At 40.6% G+C, this 26,098-nt stretch overlaps 1 protein-coding gene and 1 long non-coding RNA gene across 2 annotated transcripts in view; both read right to left on the reverse strand.

Moving 5' to 3' along the window:
• Nucleotides 1-3,122: 3,122 nt before the first annotated feature.
• On the reverse strand, nt 3,123-3,476 carry LOC124259491. Its single transcript, XR_006893851.1, has 2 exons — nt 3,387-3,476; nt 3,123-3,163 (listed from the first exon to the last, which is right to left on the reverse strand). It is a non-coding gene; the product is annotated as an uncharacterized LOC124259491 (long non-coding RNA).
• Nucleotides 3,477-10,876: 7,400 nt separating this feature from the next.
• The window catches only part of LOC124259486 (GA-binding protein subunit beta-1-like), a 41,155-nt gene continuing 25,933 nt past the window's right edge, over nt 10,877-26,098 (reverse strand). Inside the window, 5 exon segments of the mRNA XM_046693617.1 lie at nt 10,877-12,823; nt 14,515-14,657; nt 19,102-19,237; nt 21,907-22,028; nt 23,490-23,609. Coding sequence (XP_046549573.1) covers nt 12,653-12,823; nt 14,515-14,657; nt 19,102-19,237; nt 21,907-22,028; nt 23,490-23,609 — 692 coding nt within the window. The 3' untranslated portion in view covers nt 10,877-12,652.

The following is a 26,098-nucleotide window of genomic DNA, read 5'->3' on the forward strand; positions in this document are numbered from 1 at the left end:
TTCAAGTTTATTTGACATAAATATGCAAATTGCCATGCTTATCGCAGAGCTCCAGATAAGATTTAGCTCATGTGGGTACTGTACCCACTGTATTTTTTTGGAGTGGGCATTATGAATGTTGAGTGGGTATTTCATTTTCCGTTACCCACTGGTTTCAAATATGTGTGTATTTCAGTCACTTTACTCACCTAAGTATTAGTCATTGGGTAAGTTTACTAAGCAGGTATGTTCTGCCTTATGTCATACCTAATCAAAACCAACTTAAATATAATGGAAATGATTTCATAAAAAATCACTCATCCTATACTGACAGTATAACACTTGTCCTATGCTAACAGTACAACTTGATAGCAATTGATGTCTTTTCCATTATGCAAGCGATTTTTATAAATATATTCCATACGCATTTGTTTTAAACTTTTTGCGTATCTAACATTTTAAATGCGTAATTGGTACGCAACAATTATTTTTCAATACGTAATTCTATGCGTGTTTTATCCGGATACGCAGCTTATCTGGGCCTCTGCTTAATCGTGATCTATATATAATAATACTTCTTGTATCTTGAGAGCCAGTGGGGTAGCCTAGTGGTTAAACATTGCTCGACATGCCAAAGACCCGGGTTCGAATCCCCACATGGGTACAATATGTGAAGACCATTTCTGGTGTCCCCCGCATTGATATTGCTGGAATATTGCTAAAAGTGGCGTAAAACTAAACTCACCCACTCACTCACTCGTGTATCTTGACCTCACTGTGTCGTTTCACCCCTACATGTTGACGAAATACATATCAATATTGACATAATGTATTCCGTGATAACATCGGGTATATGTCAGTATTGGCAAGTTAAAATGTCTGTTCACAGACTATTCCAAAACAAACATTGCATAAATTGATGGCATTCTGCAGACAACAAATTGTTGCAATTCCATAACACAATAGGCTGCCAAAGTGAATCTCTTCTCATGGAATCAGTAGACAGTCTCTATTCACCATGAATTGGCCGATGTAATCGAGTGCCTTACTGCTCTGTACCACCCTGTGTCCTCAAATACAGGGATTTATTCCATGGTGTTCCTGGATGTTCCTAGATGTTCCTGGACTTGCTTTGATGTTCCAGGGGTTTGTCAAATACCGCTGAACACCCAGACCAGTTTTTTAAAGTTTCGTATTGCAGTGATTGTACTGAAAAAATAAAATTTGTCAGATATTTGCTCCATAAAGGCTTAAAAAAATACAGGCTTCAAATTTCTGGCAATGATTTGATTGTAATTAATTCCTGAAGCAGGTTTCGGGCAATGATTCTGCTGTAGTTTGAGCATTTGAAGCAGGTAATTTCAGAAAAGTCTGAATGGAAGATTTAGGAGATCTATTGATCCTTTCAACTGAAAAATCTGCTGTGAAACAGCAAAACTATTGTACATATACCGTATTCATTCTGATCCACTTTGTGTAATATAGTGTTTGCTAGGCGCCATATAGCTGGAAAATTACTGGGTGCCGTGTAAAACTAAACTCACTCACTCACTTGAGTGGCTATATCAATGATATCTCTATGATGGCTGACATAGATGGAGCCATTTTGATGTTAGAATCATATTTGTTATTTTAAGCACCCAAATCTTTAAGTAATCTTATTGCCAGATACTGTTACTGGAAGTTTTCATGACATCTGTATTTACATGTGCATGTCATAGAGTTATTTGGAATGGTGGGGTAGCCTAGTGGTTAAAGCGTTCGCTCGTCACACCGAAGCCAAGGGTTCGATTCCCCACATGGGTACAATGTGTGAAGCCCATTTCTGGTGTACCCCGCTGTCAAATTGCTGGTAAAAGCAGCATATATTTTGTCCAAAGTTGGCACATACTCAACACAAATCTCTTTGCCAGTTTTCTATTGTCTGCTCAACCTGTTGGTTTTATTTATCAGTGCCAATGTATTTATCTTATCTTCATAATCACTTTACCTTATATATATTTTGTCCAAAGTTGGCAAATAGTCTACACAAATCTTTGTGCCAGTTTTCTATGATCTGCTGAACCATTGTGTATCATGTAGTGTGAGCAAAACCTGGGATACTTCAAAGAAATTCACTTCTTCCAGAAAAAGTTGAAAATGTAACTTTTCTTCAGGTTTTATGAAAATAAGATTCTTGTTATGCTGAGTTCCTGAAACAACAGTGAAAAACTGAAAAAACAGCCTCTTTTCTGAGGACAGAATTGTTTGTCTTGAAGCAGTGTCTGAAGAAATATCCTCTTGCTAACGAAATTCACAGGTCCCTTTTATATTGATAGTCAATCTCAGATCTACTGCTGGGGCTGACTAAAATGATTGATAATCGGAAATATCGTCGATAGGAAAGATTATTAATTATTATAGATATGAAAATTATGTTATCGATAATGTAATATTCTCACACAATACACAAATTTAGGGCTTTAATAGTGGTCTGCTTCTAATTTATGGTCAGGATGCTGTTTTGTTAATAGTCTTGCAAAAACATGGCATCACTCACGGTGATGAGAAATATATTCTCTTTCAGACATTTTTGTCATTTTTGTTCAAAGTGACATTTCCGAAATCTATATTAATTTCATTTCTATATATATATACTACTCACACTTTGCTAAGGATAAAAAAAATCACAACTTTACTCAAACGTAGATTCATCATTTGAAACTGTATGTATTTAAAACTGGATTAATTATAATATGGTCGCCCCTCTTCGGGGTGAGTTTAGTTTTATGCCGCACTCAGCAATATTCCAGCTTTATGGTGGTCTTTAGGCAAACAGTCACTTGAATGTAACCTTATGCACCTGATACATGAGTAACCATAAAAATGGTTTTCCTGGCACCAATCAACCATTTTGCATATCAAGGAACGAGTCTTTGACAAGTACACAACACCTGTCAAGAACAGGTATGGGATCCACAAGATGAAACCTGGGATCCATGCTTAAAAATAAGCTTAGATATTTAAACCAAATTTGACCCCACATCATAGTTTTCTGTTGAATCCATGATTTGATCCTTAGCAAAGTGTGAACAGTATAGACAGGCAGCCTAATCTACTGCAGATAAATCTACTGTTGAAACCCTGCCACAGATCTGAATCCGTGTGATCTATAGATGCTCAGCTGTTGCCTATGCTGAGACACCTTACACTGTCTACGCTAACACACTTTACACTGTCTACGCTAACACACTTTACACTGTCTACGCTAACACACTTTACACTGTCTACGCTAACACACTTTACACTGTCTACGCTAACACACTTTACACTGTCTACGCTAACACACTTTACACTGTCTACGCTAACACACTTTACACTTTACACTGTCTACGCTAACACACTTTACACTGTCTACGCTAACACACTTTACACTGTCTACGCTAACACAGAAATAATCTGTATCAGGAACTGAGATATTCCTGAATACATGACAAGTTTTTATGGATAACACTGTGTATTCTAAACATGACGTTTGAGAGCTAAGAAAATCAACATTTATAAATGTCAACTTCTTTATTGTGAATAGCACAATGTTTCGGAGTGTATCCTTGCTCCTTCATCAGGTGATCACGAGCAAGTGTCGTGTTATTCACAATAAATAGGTTGACATCCATAAATCTTGCCTTTCTTATGCATTCCACTTCTGAATGCACTTCAGAGATTTGTTTCAGAGCTATTTCTTGCACTTCATCAGATTATGTAAAGAATAAAAGAAGTTATCTATAAAAACGTGTCATGTATTCACGTTTGTTAACTTCTAAATGCATTTCAAGAACTTATGATATTCCTATCAACAATTTACCAGTATATGTTTCTGCAATGAATTGTTTATAATGTATTATCAATGTTGTTTATATAATATATTGGCCCTGTTGTTGATTTGTTTGGTATGTTAGAGAAAGCATTGCACATACAGCTTGTGACTAATGTCTGGTTTGATTTCAGTTTAATGCAATTTTCATAGACTGACTTTTAATTGCAAAAAGTGCAGACTGTTTTCGGGTATACAATAACAAACAAATTGATTTCTTTGCATAATATAATTTATTTCCTCTAAATGATGGAAGGTTGGCAGTTGTCAGCAAAAATGTTAATGCTGTGTCGGTGAAGAATTAGTTGTAACGGTAGCTGAAGCAAGTAGGTGTAGCATGCTGGTTAATGGACGACAATGTCCGAAGATATCAGGTAATGGTAAACTGACCTGTTGGCAATGAGCAATCTGAGCAATCTCATATTATTCAGAACCACTGGTACCACTCTTCATGAAGATTCACAAGCCCGAGCCAGGGGTGGAAATAACCCATTGCCCGACGCCCGTGTCCAGTGTTTTTTTCTGTCGGGCAAGGAAACTTGTATATCACACTGTACGGGTGTCCAGTTGATATTGCAATGTTAATTATGTTGTTTATTTGAAAAATGAACACGAAAACAGACAGTTTAGTGGAAAAATTATCAGGACAAGTGATTTTACATGTGCCACTGTACCTGAGTACACTAGCAATTTTAAAGTTATTTTTACCCCTTCCAAGCATAAGGTTTCCTATATTTTTCTTTCATTCACGGGTTTTCGTATCAAGGTTTCAGAGCAGAAGATCAAATTTCAGTCATATCATTAATGGAAAGTTCTGAATGGAAATAAAAAAGGCCACATAATTGTGTTGTGGATATTGTATAAATGCTGTTGTTTCTGAGGGGCCGTGCTTCTGCACCCAAAATTGAATATCATTGAAAATATATTTGTAATCTCTTTTCTTTTATAGGTGAGAATTGTTTAATTAAGGTGCTGAAGTGAAGTTATTATAACTCTTTCATTTAAATTGTCCAAAGTCTGATCAAATGTCCTGTGAAGGGTCTGTCTGAGCTCTGACATCCTGAAAAGTGTCGAGAATTTCTGTGCAGGGGTTTTCTGAGCTCAGATGTCCTTCTCCAGGTTTGTCTGATATTCATGCAGAGAGGTATCGTATAGGACTATACGACTGTGATGTGAGATTGTTGAGAAGTGCTTATGATGTTAGGATTGTTTGTGAATACGTCCCCTATATATTGTGGTATATTATCTGTTTTCTTGTACATACTCTTGACATGTTTCGCATTGGTCTGTTTCGCTGGCCTGTCACATCAATACTGTATGCTGACAATATCACTTCACTGCTCTCAACATGAAGCGATGGAGCATCATCATGTCCAATATTTGTTGAATATTCAGACGAGCAAATTAGCCTAGCTGCTCCTGTAGCAGGTAACTTGAAAAACATCACCACTGAAAGTCTTTTATAATGTGTTTTTCTCTTTCTGACAAGGACTAAACTGTAAATGTTTAAAGAGGAATACTTTTTTATTAATAGATAACTTCTGTACTGCAATAGATGCGACGTTCCGGTGTACATCCTAACACCGTTATCAAGCAAATGATGTTAGGATCTACACCGAAACACAGCATCTGTTACCATGGTTACCATGGTTACCATAAAGAAGCGGTCTATCCTTAAAAACGTGTTCATCTTCATCATACTAGCTTCTAAATGCCACTTAAGTAAGATGTAAATGTTTTCATAATTACAAATTGGAATAATAATTTTGTAATTTAAAAAATTGAAAATAGAAAATTTTTAAAACGTGATGGAAGATGATAGAAATAATTTTTGGGATGGGTGGAGATGATCTTTAAATTCTATAAATTTTTAAAAATCGTTTAATTTTTAAGTGTAAGAAAAATAATTGTTTTATTGTCACGTGGATTGCAATTCTCTTCAGTGTATTGACACTGTGACCTTGACACCATGATTTGCATCAGTATACCTCCGTATCATGTTTTTCTTATGTGTAAACATGTTCTTTATACTGTCGTCTTTTTGCTGCAGGTTGCTTTTGTTTTTTATTAATTGTTGTCCAGCAGGTTTCTTTTATATTGCTGTCCACTCACTTTGTGTTATAGAATTTATATTTTGAGATCTGAACTGAAACATGTCACCACCTGCTTCTTTTAAACTGAAAAGTTTTGCAGTTATCATCTTTGATATTTACAAACTGTACTGCTTACTCCACAACTAATCACAGTGCACCGCGGTAGCCAAGTGGCTGAAGGGTCTCCTTGTTATGCTGAAGACCTGGGTGGCTGAAGGGTCTCCTTGTTATGCTGAAGACCTGGGTTTGATTTTCTGCTGAAACCTCCAACAAATCCATGTTATCACTTAGAATCCCTAAGCAATGATGCAAACTACTGAATGATCTGGAATAAAACAACATACTTTTTCTTTAAATTGAGACATTTCCAGTCAGGATTTATATTCTACAAAATACTGAGACAAACCAAACTTTTCTTAACGTATGTTATATTTGGGATTACACTTTCTTAGTATATATTTCCCAAATATAACAGATGCTACATTTGACCACTTTCTTAATGGCATTGTGTATCCAAACTGTTCGGGCTAGGGGTAGCCTAGTGGTTAAAGCGTTGGCTCGTCATGCCCAAGACCCTGGTTCGAATCCCTACATGGGTACAATGTGCAAAGCCCATTTCTGGTGTCCCCCGCCGTGATGTTGCTGGAATATTGCTAAAAGCGGCGTAAAAACCAAAGTCAGTCAATCCAAACCTTTCTTGTATCACTCTCAAATGATATCCAAATGGTTTTTTCTCATGGTACTTTCAAATTGAAATCTGTACACCCAATTCAGTGTTATCCAATAATTAATAAGAAGTGTTATACAGTTAACAGTTTATATATTCAAACAGACAAGGTTTACAACTCAAAACAAATTACATTTGAAGTACTTAAAGAAACAGTATTAGATTGACAGTGGGGGCAGAAGGGTAGCCTAGTGGTTAAGGCGTTCGCTCATGTGGAAGACCTGGGTTCGATTCCTTACAATATGTGAAGCCCATTTCTGGTGTCCCCCGCCGTGATGTTGCTGGAATATTGCTAAAATCGGCGTAAAACCAAACTCACTCACTCACTCTGCAATAGCTGGAATATTGTTAACTGTGGCACAAAACAATATTCAATCTCAAAGTTTATCATGGTTTGACAAAAACGCTGGTCTGAAGGATCGATACCAGTAAACATTTAACAGACCGACAGTTCCGTGACAATGGTCATCCACCTATGAATTTTTAGTCTTTGAACAAAGGGGCAGTTGGGTTGCCTAGAGGTTAAAGCGTTCATTCGTCACGCCAAAGACCCGGGTTTGATTCCACCTACACAATTTTCTCTTAAATATTTTTATAATTTGAATAAAAATTGTGAAATTGTTCAGAACAGATGTTTGTAGATTTATATATATTTTTTAATTTTCAGATATGCATTTTTTGTATTCCACTGGTTGGCTAGAAATGTGAGAGAGTAATTGGAGAACCACTGGGAAATTCTAATCCTTTTCCATTTCGATTGAGTATTGCCAAGTCTACAACCTATAACTGCGAAATATTCTCATGGTCATTTTGACGAATTGTCATATCTTCCTCTTGAACTCTAGTGACTCTTTTTATATGTAGCGCGCTTTGAGCATGGTCTGGATGGACTATGGCGCATAAGAAATATCCATTTATTTTTATTATTATTATTATTATTTTAGCAGACCATCTTTGACAATCTGTGGTGATTTATTTAAGGTGGTAGCTATGTTCTGAGATTGGTATTGGTTACTCTGCTTAATAAGCCAAATTAAATGTATATTGTAAAGATTCACATTTATGTAACATATTTTTAAAATGCCTATTTAAAGTAGAATTGTATTAATTTGAACTGCAGCTTCTTTCTCCGGATTGTTAGATGTTAATTCTCAATCAAAGGTGCTTGGTCATTTGTAATGCTTTGATCTGGCTTGGTGTGCGACACAGGTGTTTTGTGACACAGGTATTATGCGACACAGGTGTGTTAATGAACATGTCTTTATGAGGTTGTGTACAGATCGCTTACTACATGTATAAACAGTTCTCCATATGTATACATCCAGAGATATTTTCTTTGAAGTTTCATCTATGCATATTATTTAGAGAGTGTTTCTGTTTTTTATTGTAGTTTCGAGTTGTCACCAGTCACATCATATATTCATACCTTGATACCCAGGGTGATTTTAGCAGTCTTGGCCAGGTGGTACCGGTGTCCGCTTGGTTGAAATATGGTCCGAGTTTGAATCTGAAGTCTGTATTAAGACACAGTGCCATAATGGTCAAATCATCTAACATGGTGGCATGATTTCCCTCCTGATATTGTGAACTATTTAACAGATATGTTGGTGTACTAATATTACTGTTTTTTCTGTTCGATATTAAGGCACCCTGGGTATCCTTGGTTGAAGACTTTTGAGTTTTGTTTGATCAACATGCATCTGTCTTGTTCCTTTTTTATATTAAACCACTCATGTATCCTTTATAGAAATAAAGCCTTACAACAAAAACTAGTGTCGTTAGCTTAACATCAATTCTTAACTTGTACAGTAAATGTTTTTGACTAACAATAGCTTCTGACGAAGTGATGGATGCATTACACGGACTTTCTTTGTCTCAGCCACTTGCTTTATATTCTAGGTTAACTTTGATTATAGCTAAAATGGATGAATTATCATGAAACCCTCTAGTTTTTAGAAATTATAATGGCCTGCTGATTTCTTAACGAGGGACCATTATCAGTTCTGTTGTCAAATGATATCACAGCTAGTGATGTCACGATCCATAATGACGTCATAAATCTTGTTCCATGACCTAACAGTGTTGGTCAACAGTCCGTTGCGAGTCATTTGAAGTAAACTTACAATTAAATTAATGATACTGTTTTGTCTTTTTTTTACACAAATTCCATCCATTTTAGCTACAATAGCGGTAACGCTGTTTTGCAGGGCATTATCACTTGCAGAAGCCCACGGTCCAGTTAACTGAGGTCCTACGGCTTCTGCAAATGATAATGCTCTGAAAAACAGCATTACCCGTATATTATAATGAACTTAAATTTAGTCGTACCGTTGAGCTTACTAAAACTGATACCAGTGAAAGGCTCGTGTTAGAATTGGTCTTCAGCAACCATTGTTTATCGGGATTGGGTGGTAAGACTCGCTGAGTTGGTTGACAAATGTCATCATATCCCAATTGAGTAAGTCGGTGCCCATGCTGTTGATCACTGGATTGTCTGGTCCAGAGTAGATTTTGTACAGACCGCCGGCATATAGCTGGAATATCACTGAGTGTGGCGTTATACAACAAGCAAACTATAACTGAAGTGTAGTGTATAAAGATTGTGTGGATGCATGACACATTAGAGACATTTTGTGTCTAATTCTTCAGTTCTATTAAACCACCTCCATGGTGTAGTGGTTAGAGCGTCTGCCCAGACAGTGGAAGGACGTGGTTCGATCCCCAGCCGCGTCATATCAAAAGATGTTATAATATGGTACTTGTTGGTCCCTGCCTGGCCCTCGGCATTAATGGGTACAACAAGGACTGGTCGGCTCGGAGTCAGTTTAATGTGTCTGAGTGGGGTATTTAACGCATGCACGTCATCATAAGAGCGAAATGTTCTGAAGCTGTTACACCCATTTCATCAGACATCACACGTGATCGAGATAGTATGAGCTGCATTAAATGATGGTTGTGTAACCGTGTTTGGCAGCTTGACTCCTGAGAGTTTAAAGGACTTTAGTCCTGCCCCACAACAAAGCACATGTGATCCCACCTTAGGCAAGTGAGTTTGTTCAAAGTTACATTTGTTCACCCAGCAGGAAATGGGTACCCGGTGGAATAAGTCATGTGCCCTAACCTTCTAGCACCTCACAGGCAGCTTGGGTTATCCGGGGTAATAATACCAGTGGACTTTGTTAGCTTAATGAGCATTCACATAGTGAATGGAGTTTAGTGCATTTTAAACGCACTTACTATTATCATATAGATGTAAGACCCGTGAAGATCTGGGTTAGAAGATCTGCTTGTGACTAATGGGATCGGGTAGTAAGATTCGCAGACTTGGTTGACACGTCATCGTATCCCGACTGCGTGGATTCAATGCGCATGCTGTTGATCCCAATGTTTACAGACTGCCGCCATATTGCTGGAACATGGCTGAGTGTGACACTAAACAACCAACAAAATCCTAGATTTAATAATAATAGTTTGCAACCACGCTTGTAAAACAATATGTACAGTAAGAGTGAGCTGTTTATGAGTCATAGAACTGAATGAAAAGGTGCGTTTTGAGATAACTTTCGAAGGAGTCAGGAGTTGGTGCTAGCTTCAGGTCAAAGGGTAAAGAGTTCCACAAGACCGCAGAAGTGTGTGAGAAGGATCTGTGACCGAAGGTCTTAAGCTTGTAGCAGGGCTCGATTTAGTGCTTTGTTAACTGGTGCAACCCAATATTACAAAGTGCAACCTAGTTATTAGTCTAACTTGCACCAGGTGCAAGTCAAGTTTGCGACTTAAGCTGGAAAACAGAATGATGAGGAACTGACTTGGAAGAGTGACTCTGATGACTGTATGAGCAGTGACTGAAGGACTTACTGTTCAGGACATTTTAGGACGTAAGATAACTAATGTTATCAGTCCCAGATTTCTTTTGTTATAATGTTCTAAACTATCATCACCAAAACTCAAGCATCATATTTTATACAAGATTTTATATTGAGCAGCAGGTGCAACCTGTTTTTGTCTGATGCAACAAGGTTTCTACCTAAGGTTGCACCGGGTGCAAGTAGGTTATATTTTTTTAAATCGAGCCCTGTTGTAGGTGAAGCGCAGTTCACAGGCTGGAACATACTGAGTTATGAGTTCAGATATGTAAGGAGGAGACTGACCATGAAGTGATGTATAAGTGAGACAAAGATTTAAGCAATAACAAGTTACTGTTGTTTGTTACAACAAAACCAAGACTTGAAAATAGTAAAATTTATTTTACCATGTCCTATACAAAACTATATACACCAGGGTGCAGGTTCAACAATGAACCATTACAGGATGATAATATGAAATGTTTCCATGACAACACCCTCTTGGAGACGGTTGTCATGGTTACAACATCTTGGAGGCTTTACTCAAACAGATTGCATAAATAGGTCGACATGATGTACAGAGAATAAAACCAGATTCATGTACAAAGTGAGTTAAATATTGAAACATGTTTAACAAGATACATGATATCCCATGAAAATGGTGAAAAAATGTCTTAATGCCACATAATTTGCTGGAGATGATGGATGCAACTTAGTAATCAAAGTTTAATGATTGGCAGGTTTGCAGTTTACTGGATGCAGATTACATTGGTTGTTGTCTCAGTCTTTCCACTGATCACAACAGCTTCTCCAATCCCAAGGGTTAGTTGTGTTAGGTTAGGTTACCCCAAACACTTTCCTTTGCCTTTTATCTGTAAAAGCACTGTTCATGACCATAAGTCTAGATACCTTCTTCTGTCATCACTTCACATTTCCTCAGCCTTAGGGATTCCTTTATGATCATTAATGCTAGGTAGCCCTTTATGATCCTTAGGGATAGGTAACTTTTTATGATCCTTAGGGATAGGTAACTCTTTATGATCCTTAGGGATAGGTAACTCTTTATGATCCTTAGGGATAGGTAGCCCTTTATGATCCTTAGGGATAGGTAGCCCTTTATGATCCTTAGGGATAGGTAACTCTTTATGATCCTTAGGGATAGGTAGTTCTTTATGATCCTTTGGGATAGGTAACTCTTTATGATCCTTTGGGATAGGTAACTCTTTATGATCCTTTGGGATAGGTAACTCTTTATGATCCTTAGGGATAGGTAACTCTTTGGATAGGTAGCTCTTTATGATCCTTACTGTTTGGTTGCCCAGTAAAGTTCAATTACTCCCGACATGCCACCATTTGAAGAGACAGACACCATAAATTAAATGGCTCCTGTTCCTGAAAGCCATCTTGAGTGCTGAAGTTACGATTAGTTAAATGATACTCTGACATTTTCTACAAGTTAAATTCATCCAGTCCACAGCTTATTTCAGGACAAATGGTTTAAGCACAATAACTAAATTTGGGAGGCAAAGAAGCAGTTGTGTGGTCTTATCTAACCCTGCAACAACGTAAATCTAGCTCTGTGTCATACACAAAGGGATTCCTTGAGATCTGCTTCTGTAGTGTTTGAACTCTGACCCCACAAGTATTTCGGTGTTAGTAAGTCTGTTGGCAAGAAACCTCTAGGCTGGATAACATGGGGACTCTGAAAGTCAATAATGTTCCTATTTCTTATTGAGTACACACACATTCTTTCTGACTTCTATACGCTCAGCTAAACATAAGGCTTCTGTCAGATTCAGTGTATCAATGATCAAATTGTTTATATATACATCCAACTACCTCTTGCCATGAATCCAGCAAAACAATTCCTCACTGGACGTTCTGTACCCAACCCTTGAGAACTACAGCTGGTACCTGGAAGGATGGGGTAACATGGGCTGGGTACCCGGTAGGTAAAATGGACTCCCAGCCCTAAACCCTTGTGTCCATGCAAAATTTTAATCACTGGATTCCACAGCCAAATTTCTGTGGACGACACATGAAATGCTTGAGAGGAGCAATAAGGAGAATGTTTTGACCGAGGATGCTGGTTGCTAGGTAACACCAGGTAAAGCCTCAAAGAGGATGAAACAATGATGGGTGAGGAATTCTTCGATGTTCATTCCCCTGAGGATTTCTCGGGTGTTTTGACAATTTCATTGAGCTTCTTCTTGTATCCCTCAGCCTCCTCCTGTTTCTGCTGCAGTTGGCGCTTGTATTCATCGGCCTGTTTCTGAACTTCCTCCAGCTGCTTCCGGAGCCTGTCCTGGCCGGGATCGTTCTCATCAGCCTGTAACCATAGCAACAATGTCATCAAAATCTGATTTTACTCTGACATGATACCTCTTTGTGTGAACATCTGACAACCAAATCAATCATGTCAGGCGAACCCTGAGTAAAGTCTGATTGCCAAATCTATACAGGGGATACTGATATTCTTTTGAAATGATCAGGGGCGGTGGGGTAGCCTAGTGGTTAAAGCGTTGGCTCGTCACGCCGAAGACCCGGGTTCGAATCCCCACATGGGTACAATGTGTGAAGCCCATTTCTGGTGTCCCCCCTGTCGTGATGTTGCTGGAATATTGCTAAAAGAGGCGTAAAACCAAACTCAGTCAGTCAGTTGAAATGATCAAAATTCATTTCCTTACAACCTTGATTCTTTATTTCAATTTTATGAAAAGAAAACCCACACTCACAGAACACAAATATTCCTTTGATGGGTGCAAATCGGACACACGCAAGTGCATACAATTTGGACTGACTGAGTGAGTTTGGTTTTTACACCGCTTTTAGCAATATTCCAGCAACAAGACGGCGGGGGACACCAGAAACGGGCTTCACACGTTGTAACCATGTGGGGATTTGAACCCGGGTCTACGGCGTGACGAGCCAACACTTTAACCACTAGGCATACAATTTGGAAGTCTTGCTGATTGTTCATTAGAAAGTTTATCTGGCAGATCTTCATGTGAACTATCTAACATAAAGATCCTTAGAATTGCCACAAACACCAGCCCCTAAATTGTCAAATCATACCCAAGGGAACCTGTGTCACTCTGTGGGATTATAATGGCCTACACTGAATTGAAAACAACAGAGCGTGCCAGCTATCATTGCTAAATTTTCTTATCCAATATAATCTTATCAGATATGTATATTTGGAATCGATAGCGAAACAAAGCATCACACTATAATAAAGAAGTTGTCATCCACCAAGATTCCTGCCTTTCTTATTACTCATAAACCTCTCAAATAGCCAATTAAACAGACAAAGTAGGTAACCATGGAAATAAACAATCCAGTCAAAGTCAGATCTTATTCCAATACATATGTGTGTGGAGATCTGACAAACTCTCCATTAAGAGCGGAGTTGAACCCTCAGTAAACTCTGATCATCTAATAAAATGAAGCTTTCGCGGGTTCTTGAACTAATTATATTACTACAGGGCTACAGATATGGGGCGTACAGGCGTAATTTACGCCTCAAAATCAATTAAGTACGACATAATATAAGATTTCAAGCTTATCATGTACGCACATAAATACCTTTGTACGTCTAACATTTAATTTCTGTGCGTATCGTGCAAATGGAAATCTATTTCGGATAAATACTCGTCAAGTTTCTTTTGCAAAACACGATTTGACACATGAGGAAACCCCGACAGTAGGAATCACTTGCGTTGTCATGCAACGATATGCGTCACGATTTTTCGATTGGCTAAAAACTACACTGTTCATATTTATATCCAGTCGGACCTGACATTTCGAGCATCACACAGTCGCTCAGTTATTTCTCACGTGTCTTCAAATACAAATACATGGTTGGAAATAGTGATCGATGAATCGTCCAGACAAACCACATTACCAACTCGCTCACACAAAAACATGTCCGTACTCCTTCAAAATTCTCAGTAATATGATGTGTAAGTAAACTCGCACCCCCAAAAGTTATCTGGAGCCCTGTACTATACTCATTCTTACATCCTCAGCCATAACTAATGGTGTTTCCTCCGTGTGTAGACCATCTGCTTCTGCCAGAGCTACCTCCTCCAGGATTACCTCCCCTTGACCATCTTCAGTTTTGATTTTCTTCAGCAGCGGCTCTGTTATTTCTGTCTCCTCAACTGAAAGGAAACAAGGGAGGTAACTGTCTGCAGACATCACTATAACCCATGTCGAAGCAGTACAAAGCATGGGCACATAATGAGCTTTGTTTTACGCTGCTCTTCTCAATATTCCAGCAACATCACAGCGGGGCCCACCAGAAATGGTCTTCACACATTGTACCCCAAATGGGGAATCGAGTGAGTGAGTGAGTGAGTTTAGTTTTACGCCGCACTCAGCAATATTCCAGCTATACGGCGGCGGTCTGTAAATAATCGAGTCTGGACTAGACAATCCAGTGATCAACAGCATGAGCATCGATCTGCTCAATTGGGAACCGATGACGTGTCAACCAAGTCAGCGAGCCTGACCACCCGATCCCGTTAGTCGCCTCTTACGACAAGCATAGTCGCCTTTTACGACAAGCATGGGTTACTGGAGACCAATTCTAACCCGGGACCTTCACGGGTCAAATGGGGAATCGAACCCAGGCCTTCAGCGTGATGAGCGAATGCTTTAACCACTAGGCTACCCCACTGCCCCATAGCTAGAAGATGTCCTGTGGGGAATCAAACCCAGTTTTTCAGCTTGACGAGACAACGCATGGACACATACATTATGGAGTATTGCACAATATTTATTGGCCTTAAAGCAGTCAGGGGTCATTTAACTGAAATGTATCCTGATATATACTAGGCACATGAAGAAACTGTGCATACAAAAATGTATAATCTAAATTTATCAAACCTGTGTAGACACATAAGGATTTAGACTCAGAGATTAGTGACATGTATCCAACATGCATGCACGTGCCACGTTCCGTGACGTCAGTGGGTTCGGTTCGTCCTTGAGATGTGCAATACGTTGTTGCACGTGCATTCCGGGAAAGAGAAACAGAGCAAATGAATGCCACACAATACTGTCACTTTGGAAAGCTCAACCCCTGCCCTTGCGATCGTTCAAAAAATTAAACGGCTATTGAAACGCATAGCATGCCAAGGCTCACATCTGCACAACATCATGAGGCCATTGGGGTGGTCTGTGGGGAAATGTCTCAACGACAAGTGGCTGCACATTTCCACTGCCACCGGAACACCATTTCTGTACTGGTGAGACGCTTCCAGAACACAAATGACGTCATCGATCGGCCACGTTCTGGACGTCCACGTGGAACAACGCCAAGACAGAACAGATGGATAAGGGTGACCCATCTTCGCCACAGGTTTCAGACTGCAGTGATGACTGCCCGAACCATCACAGGACTTCGCCGTATCCACCTCAACACAGTTCGACAACGTTTACGTTATCATGGGATCAGACCACGACATCCCGCCATACGGCCTATCCTGACACAAAGTCATCGACAAGCTCGCCGAATGTGGTGCCGAAATAATGTCCGCAGACCCTTGTTTTGGTGGAGAAATGTTGTTTTTACAGATGAGTCAAGGTTTAACATTTCCCATAGTGATGGACGTCAACATGCCTATAGACGCGTGGGAGAACGTTATGCACAGGCCTGTGTCTTGGAGAGGAATCGCTTTGGTGGTGGTTCCGTGATGATTTGGGGTGGAATAACAGCACGCCAAAGAACTCCTTTGGTGATTGTTCAGGGCAACTTAACTGGTGTGGGCTACAGGGATCAGATTCTTCGACCTGTGGCAATTCCTTTTCTGCAGGGGGGGTGGGGTAGCCTAGTGGTTAAAGCGTTGGCTCGTCACGCCGATGACCCGGGTTCGAATCCCCACATGGGTACATTGTGTGAAGCCCATTTCTGGTGTCCCCCGCCGTGATGTTGCTGGAATACTCAGTCAGTCCTTTTCTGCAACGTCATGGCCCTGGGTTAACATTCCAACAGGACAATGCCCGGCCTCATACGGCAAGGGTTGCTATGGATTTCTTGCAACACCACAACGTTGACTTACTGCCTTGGCCTGCAAATTCACCGGATCTCTCCCCGATAGAGCATGTTTGGGACGAGATGGATCGACGTCTACGCCCTCTTCCTCATCCGCCAGATAAAGTCCTTGACCTTGCAACAGAACTGGAGAGAATCTGGCGTAACATCCCACAAGCCTTCCTTGCACGTTTGATAGGCTCTATGCGTCATCGATGCACTGCTGTTCTCAATGCCGATGGTGGACATACCCGTTATTGAGCTTGTGACATGGTCGTTTGACCCCTGTCCCGCTTGTGGACTCGTGACGTCATTGTGATTGACTTTTCAATTGAAATTCTCCCGACTTGTTATGGTCTCATGATCCCTGCATTTCAGTTTATCTGTACCTTTGACATTGTCATCGTACTTATCAACTGGGATAATATTTTGACAATGCACAGTTTCTTTATGTGGCTAGTATAAATCAGGTCAGAGATTCTAATAGTATTTAATGGGTGGTTAGGTAGCCAAGTGGTTAAAGCGTTCGCTCATCATGTAGATGACCCAGGGTCAATCTCCCATCCCGACCCAACGTGCACAAATATGAAGTCTCTAATTGATATTATTTCAACCTAGTTTGTAGTTTTTGTGATATAAACACAGTCAGACAGAGGTAAATAATATAAGCGCAAGTTAACGAAGTTCCTGATGATCAACACAAGGACGTTGATAACTGTGTGTGTCACACAAAGGGATGTAATATGTTGTGTGAGTCTTTATACAAATGCATGGTTTTATGTTTTGTTGTTATTTGATGTCCTGATTTTGTACCTAAACAAAAATGAATAAAAATATTTAAAAAAAACAAACGTTTTTTTGAGTGAGAGGAGTTTGCTGATCCTTTCGCATTATATAAACGTATGCAACCTGTATGAATTGGAAAGAGCACTGTCTACATCATGCTGGACACCTGTGTATTTAACATCATAATTGCAAGTCCTTATACCCGTGAAGATGCCTGTTAGAATTGGGATTCAGGAACCCATGCTTGTCGTTAGACGCGACTAACGAGTTTGGGTGGCCAGGCTCGCTGACTTGGTTGACACATGTCATCGTATCCCAATTGCATAGACTGACTGACTGAGTTTGGTTTTACGCCGCTTTTAGCAATATTCCAGCAACATCACAGCAGGGGACACCAGAACTGGGATTCACACATTGTACCCATCCGGGGATTCGAACCCGGGTCTTCGGTGTGATGAGCCAACGCTTTAACCACTAGGCTACCCACCGCCCCGCGTAGACCGATGCTCATGATGTCACTCACTGTATTATCTGGGGACAGTGGGGTAGCCTAGTGGATAAGGAGGTCTCTGGCCAGGCCAAAGATCTGGAGGGGCGGTGGGGTAGCCTAGTGGTTAAAGCGTTCGCTCGTCACGCCGAAGACCCGGTTTCGATTCCCCACATGGGTACAATGTGTGAAGCCCATTTCTGGTGTCCCCCCCCGTGATATTGCTGGAATATTGCTAAAAAGCAGCGTAAATCCATACTCACTCACTCCCAAAGACTTGGGTTCAATTCCCCACATGGGTACAATGTGTGAAGCCCATTTCTGGTGTCCCCCGCTGTGATATTGCTGGAATATTGCTAAAAAGCGGCGTAAAACCATACTCACTCACTCACTCCCAAAGACCTGGGTTCAATTCCCCACATGGGTACAATGTGTGAAGCCCATTTCTGGTGTCCCCTGCTGTGATATTGCTGGAATATTGCTAAAAGCCATGCAAAACCATACTCACTCACTGGATGATCTGGTTCACACTGGATTATTTACAGACTACTGTTATATATCTGGAATATTGCTGATTGTGACTGATTAGCAACAAGCAAACAAACTCTGTGTACATTCTGACGGTAAATATTCAAATAGGACCAGAAAAAGAAGCAGAATAGGGTCCTAAATTTGAATATTGTGTGAGAAAATTATACCTTGTTTCTGTCACAAAAGTTATAGTCCGTTTGGCTCAAAAGCGGAACGATGAATTGCAATCTAACTCTAAAACTAATAAACATAAAATACTCAATGAAACACTGATCATAATCAAAACGTCAGACCCACTCTGTGAAGCTTTTGCAGAATTTATGTCCTAAAAATAAAAAAGTTGTTTAACAAACTGTCATTAAAATATTGACACAGTTCACTATTTGTTACGAGGGAGGAGTGCAGAGAAAGGGACAGCCAGGTGTTCGAGAACGGATGGAGACGGCACAGCACAGGTTAATGAATAAATAACTTTGTCTGTGAACGGCTTCTCGAACACCTGGCTGTCCCTTTCTCTGCACTCCTTCCTCGTAACAAACAGTGAACTGTTTCAATATTTTAATGATAGTTTGTTAAACAACTTTATTATTTTTAGGACAAAAATTCTGAAAAAACCTCACAGAGTGGGTATGATGTTTTGATTATGATCAGCGTTTCATTGAGTATTTTATGTTTATTAGTTTTAGAGTTAGATTGCAATTCATCGGTCCGCTTTTGAGCCAAACGGACTATAGTTATTTAGGACTTGACATTACTGCAGATTTACCTGACTCCTCCACCATCTGCGCCTCCATGGGGATCTCTGTGGTTGTGCCGTCGGGGTTGACGGCCACCAGCACCGTGCCGCCGTTGTTGTTGGGGATCTCTGACTCTCCCTGGTTGGCCACTATTGTTATGACTTTCTGAAAGTGGAACAAACAAGATGTTCCATTCTCAATGCGCAGACATGGTAGCTGAAGAATTAGGTATGAAAAGTGATCCCATCTCCTCCAACGTGGTTGGTACATATATACAGAACAACCAGAAATTATTGAGAATTTAAGATTGTCCCATAATCGGACCACCTCTTCTTGCATTTCAGCAATATTTGTCAGATTTTTCTTATTGACACTTTCCTTCGTAAGTCCTCAAACATTTTCTGTTGGATTTAGGTCAGGGCTATAGCTTGGCCAATCTAATAATGTCATATTTTGTGTCCGAAACCAGGCCTGTGAATGCTTTGAACGATGTTTTGGGTCATTGTCCTGCTGGAAAATCCAAACATTTCCATTGAACACGTGAGCAGATGGAAGTAAATGTCCCTCGAGAATATCTGTGTACCGCTCACTTATTCCCTTCAAATACACAGACGGGCGTTGCCCCTAACAGATATGCCACCCCACACGTTAAATTTCGGACTGTACTTTGGGCGCTGATACAAAGGTTTTTCAGTTTGTTTGGTCCAGAATTTCAGTGTATTAGGAAATAGCCACACAGAACTTTCATTTGAGAAAATCACATTGTCCCAGTTAAAATTTCTATGCTGTAAGCACCAGTTCAACCTTCGCTCTTTTTATTCAGGTTTCATGATCGATGATGGAATTCCTCGACTTTTCTGCCAACCCATTGCATGCAGCTCAGTTCTAATTGTCTCCTTACAGACAGCCACAATTCCTCTATCAATCCTTTCCAGCCTTAAGTTTTCTAAACTCCTTCGTTAGTTTTTAGAAACAAGAATACCAAGCCGCCTCCTGTCACCGACAGTCCATTTTCTGGGCCTACCTGCGCCTCCCTGGTGCTCAATGCCATATCCATTTGCAATATTTTTCAAAACACGATAAACAGTGGACAAAGGGATGCTTGTTCTACTTGAAATCACTTAGCTGATCTGATGTCCTTGTTATAATACTCTAAAATCAACGTCCTCTTCTCTAAATCATCCATACCGAGGATCACTGAAAATGTCGTCTGCTAGCTAAACAAAGGGGGATAACTCTTCACAAACTAATGAAAAAGGATTTACGGAGTTGTCTCTCTTGAATGACTCCAACTACTTGATAGCTGGTCAAGGTTGTTTAGACTAGAAATCCGATTAAACATATTCCTAAAATTCTCAATAATTTCTGGCAATAATGTTCTTCATCCCATGGTCGGAGCTGTAACCACCTGTTCCCCTTCCTCTTATTCCTGTGTTGTCACTGGCGGTTCCCCTCAGTCCCTTGCCCTTCACTGTACACACACTTACCCTTCTTCCCCTTGTACACACCTGTTCTTCCTCCTCCCTGCACTTCATTATACACACCTGTTCTTCCTCCTCACTGCCCTTCATTGTACACACTTGTTTTCCTCCTCCCTGCCCTTTATTGTACACACCTGTTCTTCCTCCTCCCTTCCTCCCCTTGTACACACTTGTTCTTCCTCCTCCCTTCCTACCCTTATACACACCTGCTCTTCCTTCTCCCTACCCTCCATTGTACACACCTGTTCTTCCTCCTCCCTTCTTCCCCTTGTACACATGTTCTTCCTCCTCCTTCCTCCCCTTTGTTCTTCCTCCTCCCCTGCCTTCATTGTACACACCTGTTCTTCCTCCTCCTTCCTCCTACCATTTGTTCTTCCTCCACCCTTCTTCTTGTACACACCTGTTCTTCCTCCTCCCTTCTTCCCTTGTACACACCTGTTCTTCCTCCTCCCTTCTTCCCCTTGTACACACCTGTTCTTCCTCCTCCCTTCCTTCCCTTGTACACACCTGTTCTTCCTCCTCCTTCCTCCTTCCCTTGTACACACCTGTTCTCCTCCTTCCTCCTTGTACACACCTGTTCTCCTCCTCCTGCCCTTCTTCCCCTTGTACACACCTGTTCTTCCTCCTCCTCCCCTTGTACTTTCCCTGTTCTTCCTCCTCCCCTTCTTCCCTCCTTCTTTCCACACACCTGTTCTTCCTCCTCCCTCCTTCATTGTACACACCTGTTCTTCCTCCTCCTTCCCTTGTCTGTTCTTCCTCCTCCCTACCCTTCATTGTACACCTGTTCTTCCTCCTCCCTCCTTCATTGTACACACCTGTTCTTCCTCCTCCCTTCTTCCCCTTGTACACACCGGTCTTCCTCCTCCCTACCCTTCATTGTACACACCTGTTCTTCCTCCTCCCTTCTTCCCCTTGTACACACCCGTTCTTCCTCCTTCCCTACCCTTCCCCTTGTACACACACCTGTTCTTCCTCCTTCCCTACTGCCTTCCCTCCTCCTACCCTTGAACACACCTGTTCTTCCTCCTCCCTTCTTCCCCTTGTCCCACACCCATTCTTCCTCCCTCCCCACCATTGTACACACCTGTTCTTCCTTCCTTCTCCCTACCCTTCATTGTACACACCTGTTCTTCTTTACACACCCGTTCTCCTCCTACCCTTCATTGTACACACCTGTTCCTCCTATGAACACACCTGTTCTTCTTCCTACACACCTGTTCTTCCTCCTCCCTACCCTCCCCTTATACACACCTGTTCTTCTTCCTCCCTTCCTCCCCATATACATACCTGTTCTCCCTCCTCCCTTTATACACATTCATTGTACACACCGGTTCTTCCTCCCCTTGTACCCACCTGTTCTTCCTCCTCCTCAGCGCCCACCACATTCTCTATAGCACTCTCCACCTCCCCATCTTGAGACACTGTCTGAGCTAGGCCCTGCTGCCTGATCAGATTCAGTGCTATCTTGCCAGCCTCTGAAACACCAACACAAACATAGTGCTACAATCAGGACATGAAGTAGACCACATTCTCTATAGCACTCTCCACCTCCCCATCTTGAGACACATTTAAATCTGAGAATTTCATTCAACTTAGCAGGGTTTTACACAGACATTGAAAAAAGAGAGTCATGGTGACTCACAGTATTTATTTTCAATATTTGGGAGTCATGAAAATTGTAGTGTAATATTTATTTGTGTGTATCAAAAAGCAAGAGTTTTGCAAAGATTATGTTGCATTGTCATTTAAATGTTACCGGTAGTTAATAAATAGTTTATTTCACTGTTCAATTCAGTCACAACAAAATCCAGTAAACTGAACAAATAGCCATGCTTGTGATTTACTCACTGTAGCATACAGTTATTAACATGAACTAAAAGATATATCTAAATTAATGAAGGCCTCAGGTAAACTATCATTGTTTGCTTATCAAAAGAATTTTACTGAACTGAATTATGAGGGTTACTCATAAAACGTGCATCAAGCTTGACTCATAGGATAGTATTTTGAGGGTCTTTAACAAAATTGTTGCGTCAAATACGCAGGCGCCCACGCAGGCCCCCACTGCGGGTCAGAAAATCGATAAACTAGGCCCCGGTTTAGTATCAACACCCCCTACTATATAATACATAAAGGTTCATCACAGAAATACGGTGACATGATCGAAAACCGGACAATTACGCACATTTCAATGAATATATCGTATTTTAAAGGTCTCACAAGTATCAAAAGCTTTTGTCCATATCTCCGATGTATGTGGGAGGCATATACATGTGCTTTCCGTGGGGATGCATTTGATGGGTTTTATTAAATCGCCAAAGACCGAGTTGTTGTGCCGGAAGTGTACAAAACTAGGTCAAATATGCAGGAATCACGCGTCATGTATAACCCTGACTTAGGATAAAAGTTATTTAACAAATGATCATAGTTTCAAATCGCTATTATTTGTTTGTTACAAGGGGGTATGCACATTAAATGAAACACCGAGAACAAGTAGGGTTGGTCTAAGTTAACGCTCATCACGTACTGCACGTGCATTTTGTTTCTCTGTTCCAACTACTGCGCTTACCCCCTTGTAATACAAACCAGTAATAGTGATTTGAAACTATGATCATTTGTTAAACAACTTTTATCCTAAGTTGAATAAAATTCTGAGTTTTAAATGTTCAAATGGCAAGATACAATTATGAGGATTCGCAAAATTAATTTCACTTTATTTGATTTACATTTTTGTTGAAAGTGAAATTCATCGGTACGGTTTCACTGCAAACAGACTATAGGCTACCCCACAACCCCTTACCCACCTGTGAGTGAGTGAGTTTCATGCCGCTTTTACCAATATTCCAGCAATATAACCGTGGGAGACACCAGAAATGGGCTTCACACATTGGGGAATTGAAGCCTGGTCATCCACTAGGCTACCCCACCGGCCCTACCTGTGAGCGAGATGGTCTGGCCGCTCTCCACTGCGGAAGTGATGATGCCTCCGTCTGCTGTTGAGATCATTGTGATGCCTTGACTCTCCAACCAGTTCATCGCCTCCGATGAGCTGACATCTGGAACACAACGGTTCAAATCATTACACTGGTGTTCACTTCTTAAACATACATTTTAAAGGAAAATGTTTGCAATGAGAAAGGTAACAAGCCAAAGAAAAAATATTTTCTGTTGATGAATTGAACATAAGGGTTCTGAGAATCTTACAGGGGTCTTTATAAATTCATTTCAGCTTTTGGATCTTAGAACTTTTGATCACATTGTTGATACATGTAAGTAAAGGTATGGTACTGGCATACTGTATTTGAGTTATGGATCCTGGCATGATAAGGGGACACAATTCCGCAGAGTAACAGAAACTAAGCATGAGTGAGTGAGTGAGTTTAGTTCCATGCTGCTTTTAGCAATATTCCAGCAATATAACGGTGAGGGACACCCGAAATGGGCTTCACATATTCTACCCATGTTGGGAATTGAACCCAGGTCTTCAGCGTGTCGAGCGGACATTTTAACCATTAGGCTACCCCCCACCCCTCATGGCTTTTCGAGGCGGTCGGGTAGCCTAGTGGTTAAAGCATTGGCTCATCACGCCGAAGACCCGGGTTCGAATCCCCACATGGGCACAATGTGTGAAGCCCATTTCTGGTGTCCCCCGCCGTGATGTTGCTGGAATATTGCTAAAAGCGGCGTAAAACCAAACTCAGTCAGTCAGTCATGGCTTTTCACTATTTGCAGATTTCTAAAGACAGACAAGTCACATACTCAACAGATTAAGAAAAGGCAATCAATTCACATTCCATTCCACCAGACACTGATTTTGTAACTTACTGGAGCTTCATGAATTTCACAGATCAAAAAACATGCTTCAAGAACATCTCTAGCAATATTCCAGCAATATCCCAGCAGGGGACACCAGAAATGGGCATCACATATTGTACCCATGTGTGGAATCGAACCTGGGTGTTCGGCGAGACGAGCGAACGCTTTAACCACTAGGCTACCCCACCGCCCCAGCAAAGGCATGAGTTCTCAGTGGCTAGAGCAAGTGATTACTCTCGGAAATCATTACAGAAATATACTAACTGTTGTTATAGTTACGCAATCTCTGGTAAGTTCTAGTGGTGGTCCGATTAATTGAAATAATAGAAGATTGGTCGCAGTGACTAAACGACCAAGCAATCGATCATGTTTTCTCATAATCGAACACCAACAATTCTGGAACACTTGTTTCCATCAACAATATTTTTCACAAGGTTGGTTTTGTCTGTTACATTTCATTAGCACTACAAGCTCGTTCCAAGTCATGATTGAATTAATCTTAAAGACACCAAGAAATTTATGTTCCTAACATACTAGTCATCCTTTAAAGATGTGAAATTTTGCCAAAAAAACCCCCCAAATAACGGGGTTTTTTCCGGGATTTTTGTGCATTAACAAATTTCATAAATGATGCTAACCAATTATTTTTGATGATTGATCGGTGGTTATGAACCAATCATCAATTATGAGATTATACTCATTTACTAGTAAGTTCATGTGTTGACATGGCTACAAGAGTGACAATTGTCAGTGATGAGTTGGTTTGTCATTATTGTTTTACTTGTTCCATCAGGGTCTGATCGCATTGATCAAACAATTTTTTCAACATACATACTATGTCCACAATCAGGGGTTCAATTATTTTTTTTAAAGTCACTTGCCACAGGACAAGTGACTTTAAGAAAGTAACTTGTCCTGACTAATTATCCACTGGCCCTGATTTTATGAAATAATCATGATGATTTAATTATGAAAGAATAACTCGACATGGTATTTGATGTTGAAGTTTACTGGACTATTTATTGAAAAGTGATAAATAGCAAAGAAAGATAACTCTACTTATTATCATTGCGAAATTTAATAGCTACACTTGGAGCAGATATGAAATTAAATCCAAGTTTATTTGCAGTTTGAAACCATAATTGGAAATTATCTAGTAGCCCACGGACAAGTAAGATACCATTATTTGATTGCCCGAAAAGAAAACTGACTTGTCCCGGGCGTTGGGCGATGGGATTTTTGAAGCCCTGACAATGCCTTGATTTCTTTGTGATGTCTCTGGTTTATATTGTACAAACCTGCTTCAGTCAGTTGGTAACATCTGCTTATTACATTTAGGTTTTCCCTTACTACTCAACCCCAACCTGTCCCCACAGAGAATCCTGGCATTATCAAGGGACAAAACTCGAACCCGAGACAGCTGCTGTCTGGCACCACTCAATCAAGGATTTGCTGATTATGGGTAGTGTAACTGCTGGGTAACATGTGAATATAAGGAAGTCAAACAACATCAGTAGTTTGTTTACCTGGGCATTTATTCTGCCTTGCTACCTAAGTGTGCAAGGGACCTAATCTGCTGGTTACCCTCGGGGAGACAAGCAAGGGGTACTGGGGGCCTATTCTGTCTGGTTACCCTTGGGGAGACAAGCAAGGGGTATTGGGGACCTAATCTGTCTGGTTACCCTCAGGGAGACAAGCAAGGGGTACTGGGGACCTAATCTGTCTGGTT

This window comes from Haliotis rubra, unplaced genomic scaffold (genome assembly GCF_003918875.1).
Source record: "Haliotis rubra isolate DU_JTF1 unplaced genomic scaffold, ASM391887v1 Scf724, whole genome shotgun sequence".
NCBI classification, from domain to species: Eukaryota; Metazoa; Mollusca; class Gastropoda; order Lepetellida; family Haliotidae; genus Haliotis; species Haliotis rubra.